The sequence below is a fragment of the Podarcis muralis genome, chromosome 1 (assembly GCF_964188315.1).
Source record: "Podarcis muralis chromosome 1, rPodMur119.hap1.1, whole genome shotgun sequence".
In the NCBI taxonomy this organism is placed as follows: domain Eukaryota; kingdom Metazoa; phylum Chordata; class Lepidosauria; order Squamata; family Lacertidae; genus Podarcis; species Podarcis muralis.
In genome coordinates this window covers 108,188,081-108,208,835 of record NC_135655.1, presented here as the reverse complement: position 1 = coordinate 108,208,835, position 20,755 = coordinate 108,188,081, and the positions used below count along the sequence as shown (strand labels likewise).

The following is a 20,755-nucleotide window of genomic DNA, read 5'->3' as shown; positions in this document are numbered from 1 at the left end:
AGAAAAAAGACCATCATAATAATGTTGCCACTTTAGTAGTGTGGTGGTAGAATATTTAACAGTACCATTCTAATAATCCAAATTAATTCTAATATATCAGTGCCTGACCTAAAAGTCCCCATTTGTGTCCTCACGTCCCCAGACAGAAATTATACCTTTATGGACCTTTCATTTTCCTAGACCACGAAACTTTATCAGCTTTTAATGTGAAATATGAACACAAATAGAAGAAATATTCGTACCTCTGTAATTTAACACTGTTCAACTTCCAGCGAATGACCTACTGATTTAGAGGTGCTGATTCAGAATGCGTAAGGACAGCACATTTGGCTGGTGCCCTTAGTGCCAGATATAATTAGATCATGCCATCTATGCACACTGTATTATGTTCCACCCTTTTCTGTTATTATCATTATTACAATTGATTTATCAGCTGCACCATTGTCTCAAGGCGGTTCACACATGAAGTGTTCTAGGGGCCATCAAAAGTATTCTTAAATCCACATTGTGGGTATCTTAGGGTGCAGGTGCAAATGAGCAGTGCAGAAAATCAAAACAGACTACAGTATTCAGACCATTTACTGCATGTGAGATGTGACTTTAACCTTGCAATCCACCTATTTTCTGGGTAATTTAGGGCTGGTTCCCAAAGGCCAGTGGGCCTCCTATGAGTGTATCAGGAGTGTGCAGGATTGCTAGGTTCATATTCCAGAGGCACTTGCACAGAAACACTGATCACATCCACACATGGCTTCCTTCAATAACCATGGGAATTTTCACATACCTGCAATTCTTAGCACCCTTAGCAAGCTGGAGTTTGTGGTAACAATAAAATATTTGTGTTCCCGATCACTTGTTTTAAAACATATGTGGGAAACAGGTACGCCTGTAGAGTACTCCCATCTGAAGCAGTCTTCATACTGTATTAACTTTAATTAGGGACGAGTGCTGGTTCACAATGTCCTCCCTGCTGGTACTCATTTAAAAACCTCAAGTCTTTTACTCGCTTAATCTCTTAACCTCATTTTGTTGGTTTCCATCCAAAGGAAGTTAATTTACTATTATTTGGTGGCCTGCTTTGTAGCTTGGCAATTGATTATGAGCCTTTTCCTTCTTCTCCTTTTCAGCCAAAGGAAATTACGATGAAAGTCCTTGATTACTTCTACATAATTAAAAAATTAATCGTATTAAAATTAAGTGTTTTGTTTTTAACAGAAAAACGTTAATTGAAGGGGCTTCAAAAGTGACAGGAGAATGTCTCCGCAGAAATGAAAAGTTCAAGCAAAAGTATTTTAAAAAATGACCCAAATGTTAGGGATATCGAAGATAAGAGCATTTTTCTGCTATGTTACCTGAAAATATCTGCCACCCTATTTTTTACTATGACAGCATTCCAGAATATGAAATGCAGTAGGATGTGAATAATATATAGAGAGAGATTGCTATCCTAATGCTGTTCTAGCATTCATTCCACAGGATTACACAATGAAAGACCACCCTAAACTCACCATTTTAAAGTGGTGAGCCCTTTAGGAATCAATTATACTTTGTTTCAAATAATTTTTTTAGTTTGTAAACTTAGTATGCAATTGGGCTAGTTTAATTTAAAAGAACTCAAATGAAGTGTAAACTAATTCATTATACTTGCACTTAGGTCTTCACTGGGATCTTCACTGCAGAAATGGTCCTCAAGATAATAGCCATGGATCCTTACTACTATTTCCAAGAAGGCTGGAATATTTTTGATGGCATCATTGTCAGCTTGAGTTTGATGGAGCTGGGTCTTGCAAATGTGGAAGGGTTGTCAGTCCTAAGATCCTTCAGACTGGTAAATGTGCAAACAGTACAACACAAGTTTTCACATAATTTCCAGTGTTTATAGGCAGAATGCAATATTGGCTTCGGCGTATTTGAAAGAAACTGAGATCAAACTTTTTTACTGCTTTGAATTTAATAAGTATTGCTTGTGAAATTTGTTAACTGATTAGTAACTCCACCATGTTCCTTGAATTCATGCTTTAATCTAGTCTATAAAACAAATGCCATTCCAAAAGGATTTGACACATATACCAAATGTGAACTGATGGCTACTGTAGAAATGCTAATTGCAATGGAAAAAAATATGTGAATGCAGTTATAAATGCTCAGTATGTGGCTTGTTTCTCTTTTTAAAAAAATATTTTTTATTAACAGGCCAATCAAATCACATTATTTCCAAATCACATTAATTCCAAATTATACAGCCAGATTTTTAAATTTTGTTGGGGGTACCCATACTTCAAGCTCCGAATGGGGGTCCAAGCATCACTTATATTGCTGCTTTAATTAGACAATTCTATCCAGTTCTGTCCAGATAGTCTCTTTATTACTTTCTTCATCTTCTTGTTGTTATCATATATTCCTTTCTTTGCGATCTCTGATAATCTTCACAAGCGGGTTGGAAACAAATATCCTCTGTGTGGGTTTTAGACTCTCCCAAAAATCATATCACATAGGGACAGACGCCATTCCACACTTCCGTAAAGAATTTATCCTTGGTCTGTCCTTTAATTTTCCCAGGCTTGCCAAGTATATCACAAAGGGCTCTGCCAGGTTTAGATCACATTCCAATCATCATTCACATTCCGATGATCCTGGTCCTCCGCCCCCCGTCTTTCTTAGACAAGCCTGTCTTAGCGAGACGCCATTTAAAACTGCGTCATAAAAACTTTCCTATGTTCTCCGATGTTTACCAATCCTTTCTTTGATCAATAATTCACTCCACACAGTTCTTGAATTCCTGCTTGTGATTAATAAAATGCAACGATCTTCTTGCTGGGGTGGAGGGTTATTAATACTCACATAAGGCAAAGAAAAGAAAAGTTTTTTCCTCCACCCCCCCCCCCTTCCGATTCACTCCAAACATACCAGTCTCTTAATGGTGATTCATCACTTAATTTATTTGTCCCGTCCGTCGCTCCGGTCACAGAGATCCATTAATCAGCAGTCTTATCTCCCGAACTTCGCTTGATGTATGTGCTTTAGCTTCTTTCCAATTATATGTTTCCAATTATATTTTCGAGCTAAAGCAAACCCGGGCACTGATTGGAGACAGCTTCAGGAAGAGCCGACTTCAACGAGGGCTTGTGCCAAGTGACCGGGCACCCCCTTCTTTCGAATCTGGGGGTGCATTATGGACACCGCTGGCAAGGCAGTCCCCCCCATCTCCTTGGGGGGGCGGGAAGGCTGCATACTTCCCATAGCAGCCTCTTAATTACCTCATGTGGGTCGGAGAGATGTTATTGTCGGCCATCTTCCAATGCGCCACCTGGTGGCCCCCCCGTATGTGGCCTGTTTCTCATTCATTTCCTAAATTCCACTAAATGTATATAAACAGTTTGTTCGCCCTTCTCTCTCTAAATTTTGACCAAATGTATTATTTAGCTAAAATACAAAACACATGGAGAAGTATTTTGAGTAGTAATGATAATGTCTTATTGTTATTGTTTTCCAGCTCCGGGTTTTCAAATTGGCAAAATCCTGGCCGACGCTAAATATGCTGATCAAAATTATCGGCAACTCTGTGGGAGCTTTGGGAAATCTGACTTTGGTTCTGGCCATCATTGTCTTCATTTTTGCCGTGGTGGGCATGCAGCTGTTTGGCAAAAGCTACAAGGAATGTGTGTGCAAGATTGCAGAAGACTGTGAGCTTCCACGCTGGCACATGAACGACTTTTTCCACTCTTTCTTGATCGTGTTCCGAGTCCTTTGCGGAGAATGGATAGAAACCATGTGGGACTGTATGGAAGTTGCAGGTCAAACCATGTGCCTCATTGTCTTCATGCTGGTCATGGTGATTGGAAACCTCGTGGTATGTAAATCAGGCTTTTTGAAAAGTATTAGGATGTCCAATAAACGCTGTTTTGTAGAAAAATCACCAGGCCGGAGTTTGACTCTGGGTCCTTATTAAGCTTTGCATAATATTAATGTGAATGGTTTTACAAGGCTAGTTTTCTTAGAAGAACAAGTTGGCCACAGAAGAAAAATATGTTATTCTAGTTTGCCATGAGAAAAACAGAGGAGAAACTATGTGTCGGAACAGAAGTGCTTCTCTATCTATGCACATTATGTTTTAGAAAAAATGCAGCTGTACATAGGATCTTTCCAATATAGGCTGAGAAACTTGTGTTTTAAAACAAAGCGTTCTATTGATTGGCCCACTGTGTGTGTCTCCTTCCTCCTCCTCTTCCTTCTCTTCCTTTGTTGATCTTCTTTTTCTGTACAATAGAAACCTGCATTGGTTTTGTTCTTTCCCCCACCTTTTAGGTACTGAACCTCTTTCTGGCCTTGCTTCTGAGCTCCTTTAGTTCAGATAACCTCGCTGCTACTGATGACGATAACGAAATAAACAATCTTCAGATTGCCGTGGCAAGAATTCAGAAGGGAGTAGATTATGTAAAGAAAAAATTGCGAGAGGTTGTCGAAAAAGGCGTTGTCAGGAGGCAGAAAGCTGTGGAGGATATCAAAGCGCTCGAAGAACTAAGCAACAAGAAAGACAACTACATTTCCAACCATATGATGGTTGAAATAACTAGAGACGTTAATTACCTGAGAGATGGGAATGGAACCACAAGTGGTGTGGGCACAGGCAGCAGTGTGGAAAAATACATTATTGATGAAAATGATTATATGTCATTCATAAATAATCCAGGCCTTACTGTGACTGTACCAATGGCAGTTGGAGAGTCGGATTTTGAAAATATAAATACAGAGGAATTTAGCAGCGAATCTGAAATTGAAGAAGGCAAAGAGGTAGGATTTTATACACACACACACAGATACACAAGCACATGTGAAATGAAGCTGAAAACTAATGAAAAATACAATTTTGAATGTATTTTATTGACATTGTCGTATTTATGTCTCTGCACATGTAGCAGTGCTGCAGGATTAGGCAGTTCTTACTTCATAGCAACCTTCTTACTGCTTATTAGTTCCTTTCTTATTGTAAGTGTGTGTTTGGTTTATAATGGTGACATTTCTCCCATGGTGTGAAACTTTGAATGTGTGGGGGTCATGGTGCACGAGGAGGGGACTGTTAATTTCCTTTCACCTATGAGCCCACCCTGAAAATTCCCTCACAGATCATTTTAAAATTTGGGGAAAATAGACTCCTGCTAGGGCCAGTAGGAGGTGATTCCCCCCCCCCAAGCCTTATGGGGGAAAGGGCAAGGAGAGGGGGATGGGGGCTGAAGGGGGAGACCCTACAGGTTGAATCAGACCTATGGGCTGACTTACTCCTGACGGGCTTACTCCTGGTGTCAACAGTGCTGAGCTAGATGGCCCTATAGCCAGTATAAGACAACTTCCTATGTCCCCATGTTCTCTTGCACATGAGAGTATTGCAACTCACCTTTCATGCTCTGCTATGCAGTAGCAACAGAACATCAGGGTGAATGGTAGAAGTGCTCGCCTCATCTCCATGCTTTAGCGTGAAGAGTGCTCCCTAACTTTTACTAAGCAGCAGCATCCAATGGAAAAGCTCAGGGAAGATGTCTGCAAGGGTGTAGAGGGGTTGGAGTCAATGATGCCCCCTTGCCACACACCTTGAGTTCCTTAGAGCATTCCCCTGGAAGTTAGTATTTAAAAAGCTGAACAAAAGTGTGGGGGGGGGGGAGAGAAAGACTGTTAACTTAGATGTAAAAAAACAGCTCTGCCCTGCTTTCCTCACATCCGTGCTAATGGGAAACGACTGTTCAGACTATCACTGAAGCCTAAATGAAAATGTAAAGTGGTTTTGAGGAAAACCGCACGAGGCAGAGGCCTACGGGAATGGGCTGGCCAGGATCCAAACCCTTCATGTGCAAATAGAAAGTGTGAAATAGGAATACGTGTGTGTGTGTGTGTGTGTGTGTGTGTGTGTGAGAGAGAGAGAGAGAGAGAGAGAGAGAGAGAGAGAGAGAGAGAGAGAGAGAGTGTTTGAGTAGCAGCCCTTCGCACCTCATGGAGTGCCATTCTGGGGGACCTTAACCTTAGAGGCGTTTCAAGGTACTTCCCATGAAGGAACAGAGAACTACATCTAAGTACTTGGGATTGCAGCTGTGCTGAATAATCCTTGAAGCATTTTACTTGATAGATTGCTACCGAAACATCAAGTATTCAAGTTCTTGAGTATTATTTAGTCACCTATATGAGTACTCCAGAAAAGATATATAATCAAACAAAACATTTTATGGAAGGGAATAAAATGACATAAATTCAGGAAAAACGAAGTCTGGATATCTATTTAGGTTCTGAGGTGATCTTGCCTTGGAAATGTATGGTTTTCATTGGGGAAAGCTTTAAAGTATGGCATTTCCTATTTTAGGCAGAAGTATCTCTTTTCGTCCCAATCTCTTGCTTCCATAGACTTGATTCTTATTATATGCAGGATTTGTAGTTTTTACTACGGACTGATTAAATACTTGGTGGTTTGGCGATGTGCATAATTATTGACAGGTATTTATTAGAGCTGGCTGTATTCAGTGGGTCATCTTGACATCAAAAATTTTATTTGATTCCAGCATGAGTCAGAATGGCCAAAGAAATGATCTGCTAACATTATTATAAACTGCTATCTAATGTGACAATAATCTCAGTGAGTGGCATTGATGAATAGAAGACATAAATGAAGCCTAGCCAAATGAAGTCTACATTCTGCTTTATAGAGGGCAGCCCTCTATTTGAAATGCTGTCAGAGGACACTCCTCTGTTTCAAGGCAACCTCTGTTCAAATGCCTGTCTGGGCCAAGTCTCCTTTTAAAATATTAAGGCATTGGTTTGCATCAAATTTGCAAATAACATAATTAAAAAATAAACAAAATCTCACCAAAATGGGGAATTCCTATGACCAGTTGTGCAAATAGCTATTAAATGTTGCTAAACCTTTCACCAGCAATTCTATATGGTGTGTTCTGGAAGCACTGGGCATTTTAAAAAAAATAAGATTATCTTTTAAAGTTTCAAAGCCAAAATGCTTTTTGTGCATTTGTATGCTGTATAATTTACTCTTACAGCTCTCTCACTCTCTCTTTTTCCTGTTCTCAATAATTTCTTGTCGTGGTTTCTTAACCAGTTATGTAACATTTATAAGAAGTGCACCACCAATTCCTTCCTCTAGACTATTCTCTCCATCATTCCTTTTCTTGTCATTAGGTCTTTGGTGTTCTGGTCTTGAAGTACCATAGCTAAATGAATTCACTGATTGGTTGAGAGCTGGGTTCATTTTCTTACCCAGTGACACTTCACCTGTTATTAGTAGTTTTGATTTTGATTTTTTTTAAAGGATATTTGTTTCCTAATACCTGGCTGAGAATATATTCTGTGCAGGTTGTTTCATTTATTTTCAAACTGATGTTTAATTTGCAATTTTATTTATCTTAAATTGGAGCGTAACTGTGTCCGAAACTAATGGAAGTGTTTCTCCTCAATAGAAGCAACTGTTGCTTTCTTCTTCTTTTCAGTTGTGTGGCTCAAAACTTTGAGGGTTGTGCAGGAGCATAACTTGCAAGATTCATACAATAGAAAGAGACACATTTAGATTCACACATTCAATCCTCAGGCCCCTCCCCTGGAATTTTCATAATTAAGATCAAGGGGAAGCCTGTCGAATTGAGAAGCTCCAGGACATCTTTGCAGAAAAGATCTGAAACAACAGCCCTTCCCTCAAAAAAGGAACAGTAGAGGTCTCAGTTACTGAGGAAAACAAACTTCTTGCCATTTCTATCCTTTTTCTGTCTTTGGTTCATCAGATCCTTCTGCAAGCTATTGATTACAGTGTAAAATGCAGAATGGTTAAGAAACCAGAAAGGGGAAGAGAATAAGCCTTTTCTCTTTATGCTAAATAATACATTAATTTAGGCTGTGGTCCAAGAGACCACTGATGATGGACAGACCATTTTTTAACAAGTGACACTTAATATATTTCTGGATTAAAATAGGAATCCTAACAAAGGTGAGATCACATTGCAGAAGAAGGAGTTTTGCCAGATCAAAACGTTCCAGAACAGGGGCATCGTGGTTCTTGTTTTAACAAAGTAATAGAAATCTAGGATGTCTCCCACTCCCCCCAAAAAACAAGTTGCCTGTCACATTAGAATGAAGAACTTCACTTAAATAGTTGTGTTCCTGTGTGTGCTTATTTGCAGTAAATTCCAATTTAACTCAGAGAGACTTGCTTCTGAATGCTCATGTGTATATTGAGCTTTAAGTTCACAAAGGGCTGGCTCCAGTCAACTTTGGGGAGGAGCTCTCCAACTCAGTCTCCTAACACCAGCACTTTTCCTTGCCATAGCTGGCTCGCCTGGGGAGTAAGAGTGAATTTAAGTGGGGGGGAAGAAGGCCCAGTGTCCACAGTTGGCTCAGTGGTCCTGTTCTCCTGGCTGATCCCTACAATGCCAGCTGCTGATTTTGGATCCAGACTCATGCTTCAGAAGGAAGGAGGGAGGGGTACATAATCCCAGGATCCTCTCCTGATCTCTTAACCATAGTTTAACAGCTGTAGGCGATACATCACCAGCACATGAAACAAAATTAAGTAGCTGTGACTGCTAATCCTTCTTCATAGTGATCCCTGTTACTCTGATTATGCACACATAGACCATGTGGGGAATCTGTGGCCTTCCACTTGTTGTTAGACTACAACTCCCACCATTCTTGACCATTGGCCATGCTGGGTGGTGATGATGGGAGTTAGATCCTGACAATATCTCGAAGGCTGCAGATTCACTGGCCCTGATGTAGAAGGTTCTTAAGGATGTAAACTGAATTCTGCAACCAGCCAATTATCTGTATATACCTTTTCTTGCAAGTTTGATAATGATCTCTTTAGCTCTCTTTCTCTCTTTTTCCCCCCTTCCTGAAAATGTACTAAAGCCATGTCTGAATGCTAGCCTCCAAAGAGCAAAAGACTGGAGGTACTATGTCATGAACTTCATTGCCTGCCATTCTTACTTCTCACAGGGGTAAAACCAAGCAGGAGCAATCAAGAAGGCAGCTCTGGTCCTTTTTAACCAGGTAGATTCAACGTACCGCCACTCTTGCACAGGTTACCTAAGCAAGTTATACATACATAATCACACTTTTCTGGTGAATATTGACTGGCCTGCATGCTACCAAGCTATGTTTCCTTCCCTGCCCATTGCAAGACGATCTAGACATGCACAGCTGCTCTCTGCTGAGTCCCGTGACTCACACATCACAGCATGGTCAGGCAAGATTGGCAACCCCAACATACATTTTGATTCTGCTAATGACTTTTCTAGATGTATTTGATTATCAAGTCCTTTCAATAGCTACTGCATGACCTATAGGTTTTGTAAGATGGATCATGAACTGACAAGAATGTTGAACTCTCCAAAGGCCAAGGGGGAAAAAGGGAGCATGCATAGTTTTTAAAAACAATAAAAACAACCCTTTTTGATTCAGCCCTTATAAATGTGGCACGTATTTAATACTGTCTTATTCAGAAGGGGACGGCGACGCGTTAAATGAATATAATTTCCGATTTTAATTGCTTTCTGGGTTTCTCTGTTCTATCTATCTATCTATCTATATATATATACATACACATCTTTCTTGAACTGTTCTTTCAAGGTGTTGTCATGCAAGGTTCTCTAAACCTAATACAATTACTCTAGAATTTGTTTGAGGATTTTCATATATATATTATGATTCAGTACAGACTATAGGCAAAAAAGTAGTCATGGGCAGAGCAATTGTATGGGGGAGAGAGAATCTATGGTTGGAAGAACAGTCAAAGTACTCTCAATCTAGCACCAAGCAAGGCAGTAGGTGGAGAGGTTGGAGAGGAAATAAATATGCCAGCTCCCAGGCTGACATATTTTCCCTCCCATCTCAGAGGTGGGATTGGGATCTGCCCTGATCCACCCATTTTCTCTCCCTATCTGTGCTGGAGCATTAATAGCAGAAGGGGGATGGTTGTGGAGGTTTCCATGGACACCACAAGGAAGGTTCTGGGGCAAACCTGCTTCCTCTCTGCCATTGGAGAGGGACGTCTTCTGTATCCTATGGTTGCTGGGATACCTCTTGGGGATTACAGGATTGTACCCTCTTTTTTAAAAAAATATAATAAATATCTTCATCAAACAATGCACTTAAAACAAAGAAACAAACCAAAAGGGGTACATGTTTTCTGATCAATTATTTGATTTTGACACATGGATATTAATAGTGATAAAACAGAATAAATGCCAAATTCAAACTAATAATTCATATTCATTCTTCAGAAAATGCTCTATAGTCAATGTTATGCTTTTAAAATTCCCAGAACATTTGCTTTAATTTTTTTAAAGCAAACATTTGTTGATGTTTTAGCCAAAAAAAGTGATACTTCTGCAGTCTGAGTGATGCTTGCTGTTCCAATTCAGAAGGTTTCAGTGGCAGCTGCCAGGCAAGCAGCAAGTGAAGAGATGGTTAGATGCATCCTTGCCTTTAACAATAAGTTGCTGAAAGCTGTGGTAATAATGAAATCACAAGATGTTATAATATTGCGGAGTTTGTACTAGCCACTGAGCTTTCACACTTATTCACAAATGAGTTAGAACTCTAAAAACAACTTGGTTTGTTCAGGTTTTAATCTTCTCTGATCCTCAAAAGTAGGTAATAGCCAATTTAAAAAATAATGAAAGTCAAAATAAAGTGACTAATTCTACTATTGACATATTGCTGTTCACTAACAGACAGGTCAAATAAAAGCAAAAAAAGTATTTGATGAGACTCCTGGGCTAGGCGGCAGTACCACACAGAATGCCTTTCTGTGTGGTTTGCTGTCCAAAACAGACTACATCTGCTACAGGGATCTGCATCCCCATATCAACTTTCCCCATTACCTGGCCATATCTGCCCAGCAGGAGAAATTCCCTCCAGCCCAGAGGTAGAGAAACGCATTACATAATGGTCCAGTTCATGCAACGCGTTCTCCTAGACCAGGGATGTCCAGCTTCCAAGAGACTGTGATCTACTCCCACTATAATAACACTGGCAGTGATCTACCCTTTGGATTAACCAAAGTTGTTGAGCTTTCTTGGGAGAGACCCATTTTTTTGCAAATTGATTTACTCTCCATTTTTGGTTATACGAATCCTACCTTTTGTCAATGCAATAACTGGCCACCCTGATCAGTGCGCTATTGGTAAACTTAAGAAAGACATTAATAAATCATTTTAAGCAAATTGTTGAGGACTGCTTTCTTGGAGTATAAAACACAAATATTGTCAGGCTGCAGTTCAGGAAGAGGCTTTTGGTTGAAGGGGTTAGAAACATTTAATTTTTTTGTCTTACTCTCTATGCAACTAAAACCTTTTTTAAAAAAGATCAGAAATGTGACTTGTAAAAGAAAATGAGAATTATTTATCTGAGAGTTTGTCGAGTCTCAGGGCAATTTAGAATGCTCAAACCATATCTCAAGCTGACTTATCCCTGATAATTTATAATGGCTGAATCCCTTTGTTTATTTTACTGTCACCTGAATCATGAAATGGTTTGTAAAGCTTTTAACATTTGTATAATGGCCTGCTCCTGCTCCCATTGAAACAGTGTCCAGCGAAAAGCAAATGAGAGCAAGACCAGGCTTTAAGTGAATGCTTTAACAATGGAAATGAGCCCCATTAACATGCTGTTGGGCAAAGCTTGTGTTGATTATTCTTTTGTGGGCAAAAAAAATCAAGAGCTGTGCTCAAATCCAAAAGAGGCTGCTAAAGTGGTTGTCCTATTGCTACCTAGTCCTATTTAGATAATAACTGCTGCGTACTATCCAATGTTTTATGATTCCAATTATTATTTTTTTCCATATCATCATTTTTTTTAAAAAAAGAAGAAGGTGGGTTTCTGCTTTTCTTGGTGCAGTTTCACTAGTATTGCACAGGCTTCTGCTCTAGTCAAGCATGTTGTTTTGCTGATTCAGGCCTTGGGAATGCTGCATCATCAACAAATGCTTTCTAATGTGTTCCTTGCGGGTAATATGATGTTCCTTCCCTAGTAGTGCACAGCGGTGACCTTTGAGAGGTCTCTAATGGAAAATGGCCTGGTAACATCTTGTCAAACGGTTCTTTTTTTAAAAAAATGCAAAAGTAATTGTGTAAGTCTGGGGTGGGGAAGCTGTGCCATAACAAATGCTGCCAGACCAAAACTCCCAACGCACCTGATGATCGGATATGCTGGCTGGAGCTTCTGGCAGTTGGGAGTCCAACAACTTCTAGAAAGCCACAGGATTACCATCCCGGGTATAAGTTATATGAGGATGTCTTTCCTAGTTTGCTTGTTTGAATAAGAATGCTCATCAGAGGAGAGATACCTGTTGTTCTTTTAAATTTGAATTACGGTATCAGAATTTTCATTCTTTTAAATGTAGCATGAATTGTATAATTTGTTAGAATTATTAGAGTTGTTTAAACTTGGGTCTGATTGTGTTGTTTAAGGATGTGCTGTAGCCAGTAAAAAAATATAAAAATGCTCACCTTGACCTGGTTCATAGATAGCAAGGAATCATTATTCCCCACTTTACGGATGAGTCGTGGCATGCCTCAGGCTTGTGAACTTCCCATTTGACAATTCTCACCTTTCTTACCAGGAATTTTCAATGTTGAACTAACCACAGTTCCCTGTGACATCCAAGTTCAGGGAACCATAGTTTGTTCCATCTGTGTTTTCAGAACAACACAGAAACTGAAATCAAGGTTTGTTCTCACCACAGTTTTAATGTATGCCATGGGGAGCTGTGGTTTGTTTAAAACTAGAAGTGAAGGAGCAAAGGCATCTGATATTTCGGAGCAAAGGAGCAGGAGAAGGGAGTGGGGAGTGCATGAGCCCAAGATTCACCATAGCTCATTCATGAAGCAGTAAACCATGGTATCCTGTTACATCTAAACCAGGCTATTCAGTTTGGGTGGTTGCAGATTTTGCATTAAGTTAATGGTTTCAATTTAAATTGTGTAATATCAGATGAATAATACATGGATTGGTTTAATATAGCTGTTCAAGTTGGGAGGCATTTTGCTTTCAATATAGCCAACTAAATGAAACGCAAATCCTCCTCGCTATGTGCTGAAGAAATCTTCACTGTGTTCAGTTGCAAATTTTTCTTTGAGCTAGTCTTTAAAATTGCGCTGGCAAGAAGGAATAAGCCTTTAAAAATATGCATCAGTTAAGAAATGTGAGTTAACACAAAAGGAGCTCTTAAAACTTCCTTTCTTGCTTAAAGTAGGATCAGTATGCTTACAGTCAAGGTATGTTTTGTTTTATCTGTTAGGAAATAATATCTGCTGTTCCTGCTATGTTTGGCTATTAAGTCCTATCCAACTGGGGAAGGAGAGGTAGGAAGCACATGCAGCTGGGGGATGGTCATATTGAATTTTAAAAGGGAATAAAGTAAAGTATATCCACATACGTTGTAAAGATGGTGTTGCTGTAATGCCAACTGAGAAATCAGTTTATGGGATATACAAATATATATCGTTAAGCATATATGCCATTGCAAATTTGAAACAATGGCGTTTGAGTTTGATTGCAGACATAAGCACGATTCTGCAATGGACAGTTGTGAAAACCCAAATGCCAGTTTCTTCATCCCCCAGTTAAAGTAAGTAGCTGGAAACGTGCTAATACGGAAGTAACCAAACAATGAAGTTTACTTTCTGACAAACATATTGTTACTCACATTAGTTCAGACTTTATACTGAATGAGTTGGCCATATGCAATTCTCCTCACCCCTCCCCATTTGTGTAATGTCTGAATAGGACTGCAGCCTAAACATTCAAACCCAGCGAGTGGGTTATTTACTTGTATAAAGGCATGGTTGATTTTATTACTTAATCTATCATCTTGGTTCTCATATTTATTCTCATATTTTAAACTTAATTTGTTTCAGCAAGCTAACTATTGGAGAATTCTTCCTGGTTTTTTAATTTGCCTAACAGCAAAATCCATCCAGATTAATTCAAAAATGTCATACTCAAATTCTCAAGTGATGTAATTCTGTAAAAGCTCAGTTTTAGTCAGCTTCTTCACAGCACAAAATCAGTAAAATTACACATTCTTCACCACCACTTAAGGAATTGCACCATCAGGGCCAAGTTAGACATGATGCCATTCATGTAATTAGCAATTACAAAGAGGGCATGAATAATTACTTTATGTAGCCACATAGGTTTCCAGCTCAAAGAATTCCTTTTTGTATTTTAATATGATACAGAAATATATATGCATAATCCTCCCTTTGACATGTCGGTGCTATTGCCAAACAAATTGCTTTAACAAACTTAGATCAACCTTCATTTAATTTGCTAAGAATATAGGTCAGGATTTCTAGCATTAGTGCAAACTGTGTAACATTGAACAGTTTGATATTATTATTGGTAATTATTTTTGCTTTTTACATAATATTTCATAATGTTTTAAAGGGTGTCAGTATAACAATTATTTAAAGTTGAAGAGTGAATTTCTTATGAAACTATTTCAGAACATGCTAATGTCAACATTGAAAAAGCTATTCCAAATATAACACATGAGGATGCATAAATATAGGACAAATTTACAAGTTCTCCATCAGATGCAGATCTAGTGAAAGATGTTCCTTTGCCAGGACAGCATAACCATACAGTTGCCAATTTTGAACTGAATGCCTCTGAGCATGCACAGAGAGTCCCCTCTCCCAAAAGGGGGAAACAACAGAATGGGAATTTATAAACAACTGCCTGAAACAACTTTCCTGTTGGATACAATATAAATAAGCTAGCAAGGGACCAACTGATCAAACCCCTACTGGCAGATCTGCTGGGAAAATCTGAAGCCTCCCATATTAAATATCTTTTGGATGACAGGTCTAATGATATTACACTGGCCGTGGCAAAGTTTCAGAAGTAAAAAGAAACAAAGATAATCAAGCTCGAGACAAAACAAAATAACCGCTTCAGTTTCTCTCTCTTTCGTGGTTGGCTGTATTTTGTTCTGAAATTGTTCTATGGGTCTTTGGACCGCGATAAAGATTCATTATAATATAAATAATGTGCTAAACTCGCTGCCACTGCACTGCAAAACTTGCCAAGTGCCCGTCTACTTACAAAGTTTATATGGGCAAAGTCTCTTGAGCATGTGCAGTATAATTTTCTATCTGAAGTTGTAAAATGCAATTTGGTATTTTATACATTTTGGTTCAGCCTGGCTGCCTAGAACAGTGGTGCCTCTAATGGGTGCTTCATTCAATAAGAGATAGCATGTCACAAAAAGCCAGGCAGACACTCAATAGTGGGGGAAAGCTTTCCTCATGCTTGACGGCTGGTTAGCTGCCTCACCTGTTTAGTGGTGGCCAGGAACCTTGTGTTCATCCTTAAACGCTGCTGTTTCTGGGCATATGGCAATGTGGCAGTGTAGGGCACCCGGATCTACATTAAAATGCAAATTCCCCACGCACATACATGCATATAATATCCATATGTTGTGGTAACTCACACCAGCACACTGACATAACTCAGCTAGATATTTGTGTGGTTTGAATTCTGAGAATCCAATTCAGGCTGGGTTTCCAAAATTATTATGGCAGAGTAGCAGCCTATTTTAATAATAGCTGGATGATAATAATAATAATAATAATAATAATAATAATAATAATAATAATAATAATATGGAGTCCTACAGTAAATACCAGGGTTATTTTAAGATTAATTTACTAGTTTACTAGTTTACTCTTCTTCTTCTGAAGTTAACTTGGGCAACAGGCTATTTTCTCTCTTTAGTGGTCCAGTTTTTCTTGAGTGAGTGGGTGAGGAATTAACAACAAACACACCTAAATTTAATATAATACAATGAAGGAGTTTGAAAATAGTTATCCAGCCCCACTTATTTTGCAATTCCTATACACAGTTGCTTTTCTACAACATAAGGAAATGCTCAGGCTTATTGTGAGAAAGGGGAAACACAGTTTGAATAGCATGCTTTTATTTGCATTAAAAACAAAACAAGCAAACTTAGGCTGCAATCCTATACTCAAGTTACCGAGAAAGGAGTAAACCCATTGAACTCAATGGGGCTTCCTTCCGAGTTGACATAGATAAGATTTTGTGGTTCCATCTGCTATGCACTGCCAGTATAAATTTGGAAGAGCGCTGTCATACTTCACTATCTCCTTTTGAGTGCGGCATAAAGTTGCAGGGGGCAAAAAACCTTTTTTTCTGTGGGATTTTATTTTCAGAAGTTAAATGCAACCAGCTCTTCAGAAGGCAGCACAGTTGATATTGCCCCACCTGGAGAGGGTGAACAGGCAGAGATTGAACCTGAAGAGGCTCTTGAACCTGAAGCCTGTTTTACAGAAGGTAACAGGGAGACAAAATAAACAAGTTGTGTTTGACAAATTAACTGTGGACTGCAGTTTTGCTGTGGCACAGCTTGCCACCATTGCCAAGATTCTTTCTCTGCTTCCAGCAGCTGGCGGGATACAAGGTGGGATTTTGAATTTAGCCCACCTGTGAAACTGACCAATCACGGGTTGGCTCAGGAAGCTGACATAGTGGGGGCAGAGATGGCCATAGACTCCGCGGAGTCTTCATTCAGGTCCACTTCCCGGCATAAATTTAGGGCCACCTCCTTTTCTTTTGAGGGACATGGGTGGCGCTGGGGGTTAAACCACAGAGCCTAGGACTTGCTGATCAGAAGGTTGGCGGTTTGAACCCCTGCGACGGGGTGAGCTCCCGTTGCTTGGTCCCTGCTCCTGCCAACCTAGCAGTTCGAAAGCACGTCAAAGTGCAAGTAGATAAATAAGGTAAACGCCGTTTCCGTGCACTGCTCTGGTTCACCAGAAGCTGCTTAGTCATGCTGGCCACATGACTCCCTCAGCCAATAAAGTGAGATGAGCTCCCCAACCCCAGAATTGGTCACGACTGGACCTAATGGTCAGGGGTCCCTTTACCTTTTACCTTTTATTTCACTGCAGTTGGATTTCAGATCTCCTTCCCTCCCTCCCCTTTATTCAGAGTATTTTCATCATACAGTCTTTGGTTGGTTCCTTGCTATAGAAGTTTTTGGTCGGCATACTTAGGGCCAGGAAGGAATTTTGCCTCCAGACAAATTTGCTGGTCTTGGGGTGGGGGGTTGCTTGCCTCATAGCAACTGTCACAACTTGGGTGGATAAGGCATTGGTCTAAAATCCTTAGTCTTGAACGGTGGGGAGGGGTTGTACATATTTGCACACCCCCCCCAAAAAAAAACCCCTGGGTATCCCTATAAAGGGATCCTAGGGAGAGCGTTACTGTCAGTACACATCAGTACTTCTGGATGTGGTTAATGGATTTTGGATGTGCTAGGGCTGCCATACATCTGGACATTACCAGGATTTCAAAGGATCTTAGACAAGTCAATTGAACAATTGAGGCTCAACAATTGCTTTTTACTTTCTGAAAAATGGTAACCCTAGGATGTGCCATTTAACATTAAGCCATAACAGCAACTATCCTCTTTCCTCACAAGGAAGGATAAAATATATACAGTCCTCGACTCTGTGGAGGAAAGACTGGTTTCTTTAAAATTCTGAAATAAAGATAACCATAAACATTTATTCCAAAATTTAACAATTTAATATCCTTGTAAACAGGCTGCATCAAGAAGTTCCCATGTTGTCAAGTGAGTATAGAAGATGGCCGAGGAAAAATCTGGTGGAATTTTAGGAAAACCTGCTACAGCATAGTTGAACACAACTGGTTTGAGACGTTCATTGTTTTTATGATTCTCCTCAGCAGTGGTGCTCTGGTGAGCAAAAATAAAAAATAAACACCTGCTATTTTCTCAGATTTTTCAATGGGCATTATAGAATGTATGGTGGCTAGTACAGTTACTTTCAGGTTTGATAATGTTTGGTAAATAATCATGATTCACAGATATTGTAGGATAGGTGCTTAAAAAAAGAACAAGAATTCCTGCTCTCTTGCTAATTGTTTGGTAATATGTTAGCAGTAGAACACGAAGCAGAAATGAAATTTTACACCTGTATTTTAAAAAACAAGGTTTATCTCTGTGAACGATAAAGCAATGATTCCACCCTCCTCCCTGCCCCAGGCTTTTGAAGACATATATATTGAACAGCGCAAGACGATCAAGACCATGCTGGAGTATGCTGACAAGGTCTTCACGTATATCTTCATTCTGGAAATGCTTCTGAAGTGGGTGGCCTATGGCTTTCAAATGTATTTCACTAATGCCTGGTGCTGGCTGGATTTCCTCATTGTTGATGTAAGTACTTGAAACCCATTGTTTGCTTTGTTCCTGTGCAGTCTCCTCATTATTTAGATCCCAAGCCTAAAAACATTACCATAACATTAAGAATAGTAATACTGCAAAGTTGACCTGAGAGTTGGGTCCTTTGCATCTGTCTTCATGAATCTGTGTTCCAGTCATGATTATTCAGTATTACATGAGAAGTGGCCTATATCTATCCATGTTAGCAAACCAAATACAGGTGAACCATCAGTGTTGCCCTTGCCTGATTTTTCCAGTTCAAGTGCCACATATTCACCAATTCATTTAAACTTTAATTGCATCACCATAAAAGCAATAACAAACCACCAGTTTAAGAAGTTGGAAAACTGCTCTGCACATGTGAAGTGGGAAGATTTTTACCTTGCAGAATGTTCAAAAAAGAAATTGTGCTGACATGAAGAAAAATCACCCACCATGGAACGCAAATGTCTTGTAACACAGTAACAGTCATAAAAAAATATTATTTGTACCAAAGTTAAAAAGGAAATAGACCATGCCTGCAGGCTCAAGATCTAATATAGACTCAAGATCTAATATATGAAAATATGTATGTGGTAAAGAACAGTAAAAGGTAAAGGTAAAGGGACCCCTGACCATTAGGTCCAGTCGTGACCGACTCTGGGGTTGTGGTGCTCATCTCACTTTATTGGCTGAGGGAGCCGGCGTACAGGTCATGTTGCCAGCATGACTAAGCCGCTTCTGGCCACCCACAGCGCCACCCACGTCCCTAAAGAACAGTACAGTGCTGTTAATATTTTATTATTGGGGGGGGGGGCAGACGGATGAACGGACAGCTGCTTCCTTGAGCAATGTGAAAAGATGAAGCCTTCTTTTTAGTAGTTGTGAAAACGACGCTTGGACCTCCTGTTATTAGAGGCTGTGGAACTCAGTAATTATACATCTAAAATAAACAGTGGTTTTCTTCCTAAGAAGCTTGTGGTACAATGTGGTGAAAGCTGCGAGGCACCTCTGAAATTCTTATTACAACAGGGAGAAAAAAACAGAATGAATTAAAATGTTGGAGGCCAAAATATGTTAAGTTTGGATGGCAGTTTTTAAATGATGAGCTGCCAAGTGTTGTTTTAAAAATGGGCATATGGGATGTGCGTTTCTTAAAAAAATAGGGAGCCATTCAAAGCAAATACAGTGGTACCTCGGGTTACATACGCTTCAGGTTACAGACTCCGCTAACCCAGAAATAGTGCTTCAGGTTAAGAACTTTGCTTCAGGATGAGAACAGAAATCGTGCTCCGGCGGCGCGGCAGCAGCAGGAGGCCCCATTAGCTAAAGTGGTGCTTCAGGTTAAGAACAGTTTCAGGTTAAGTACAGACCTCCGGAACGAATTAAGTACTTAACCCAAGGTACCACTGTATCCATAAAATGACTATAATGGGAAAAACCCAGCTAGAATCTTTAGAGAGGCAAGGTACCAGAACAGAAATATGTTACGTGCACAGGTGGGCAGTCTGGAGTGCGTGCTAGGCTTAACAACTGATCAAGACTATGGAGAGACCAAGGAACAGATGCTCAGTAGCCCACCCTCTTTCTGAGCACTACCAAAAGGACCAACCACTGCTCCTGAATAGCCGCTTCAGTGAGATATGCTCAGTTGCATCTGCATCTCACTCATCCTGCCACTTAACAGAAAAGTGTGTCAAAGTAAGTCATAGTGACCAAGAGGATGCAGTCTTCTTAACAGCTTTTTAGGACAATGTTATTCTAAAGTCTTATATATTACCTGAGGCGGCTTTATTTTATTTGAGGCGGGCCAGAATAGATGTTTAGACAGTGGTCCTGTTTACAAACGATTCGGTTTACAAACTCAACAAAACCGGAAGTAGTGTCCCGGTTTGCAAACTTTACCTCGGTCTAAGAACGGAATCCAAACGGTGGAAGGGCACCGGCGGCAGGAGGCCTCATTAGGGAAAGTGTGCCTCAATTTAAGAACGGCTTCAGTTTAAGAACGGACTTCCAGAACGGATTAAGTTTGTAAACCGAGGTACCACTGTATACATACAGAGCTGGTAAGAATGGCTGACTGAACAAATAATTGAACTTCTCCCAGTTAAGCTCGAACTGTCAAACTATACATTGATAATAACTGATTGTCATGGTGAGATGTCAGCCTGAAACTTGTGTTATTGTCCCAGTTTTTGCTTATCTGATAGAACAATTTGATACCTGCAATGAAATCATAAGGATTGAGAAGTGGGCAGTTAACTTTCATCCTGATTTATCCTGAGCAGAGTGGAAACTAACACTCACTTCCTTTCCCCCCTCTGTGCAAAGGGAAAGAATAGTAGCTTAGCTCCCATGTTCTCTTGCTGTACTTTTAACTTCCTGACACTTGTTATGTCAGTGTGCCTAATGAAAGTAGGCTAAAATAACACATATTAATCTCACCTTTCAGTGCCTTATATCTCCCGAACCACATTCCTTCCTTCTTTTCTTACTCTGATTTATCTCATTGCTTGA

The 20,755-nt window shown here is 39.8% G+C and overlaps 1 protein-coding gene across 1 annotated transcript in view; it reads left to right on the top strand.

Moving 5' to 3' along the window:
- The window catches only part of LOC144324858 (sodium channel protein type 2 subunit alpha-like), an 80,017-nt gene that overhangs the window by 46,233 nt on the left and 13,029 nt on the right, over positions 1-20,755 (top strand). Inside the window, exons 16-21 of the mRNA XM_077936837.1 lie at positions 1,655-1,828; positions 3,494-3,850; positions 4,306-4,791; positions 16,224-16,344; positions 17,619-17,773; positions 18,080-18,253. Of these exons, the coding sequence (XP_077792963.1) occupies positions 1,655-1,828; positions 3,494-3,850; positions 4,306-4,791; positions 16,224-16,344; positions 17,619-17,773; positions 18,080-18,253 (1,467 nt within the window). The remainder of the gene's footprint in view (positions 1-1,654; positions 1,829-3,493; positions 3,851-4,305; positions 4,792-16,223; positions 16,345-17,618; positions 17,774-18,079; positions 18,254-20,755) is intronic.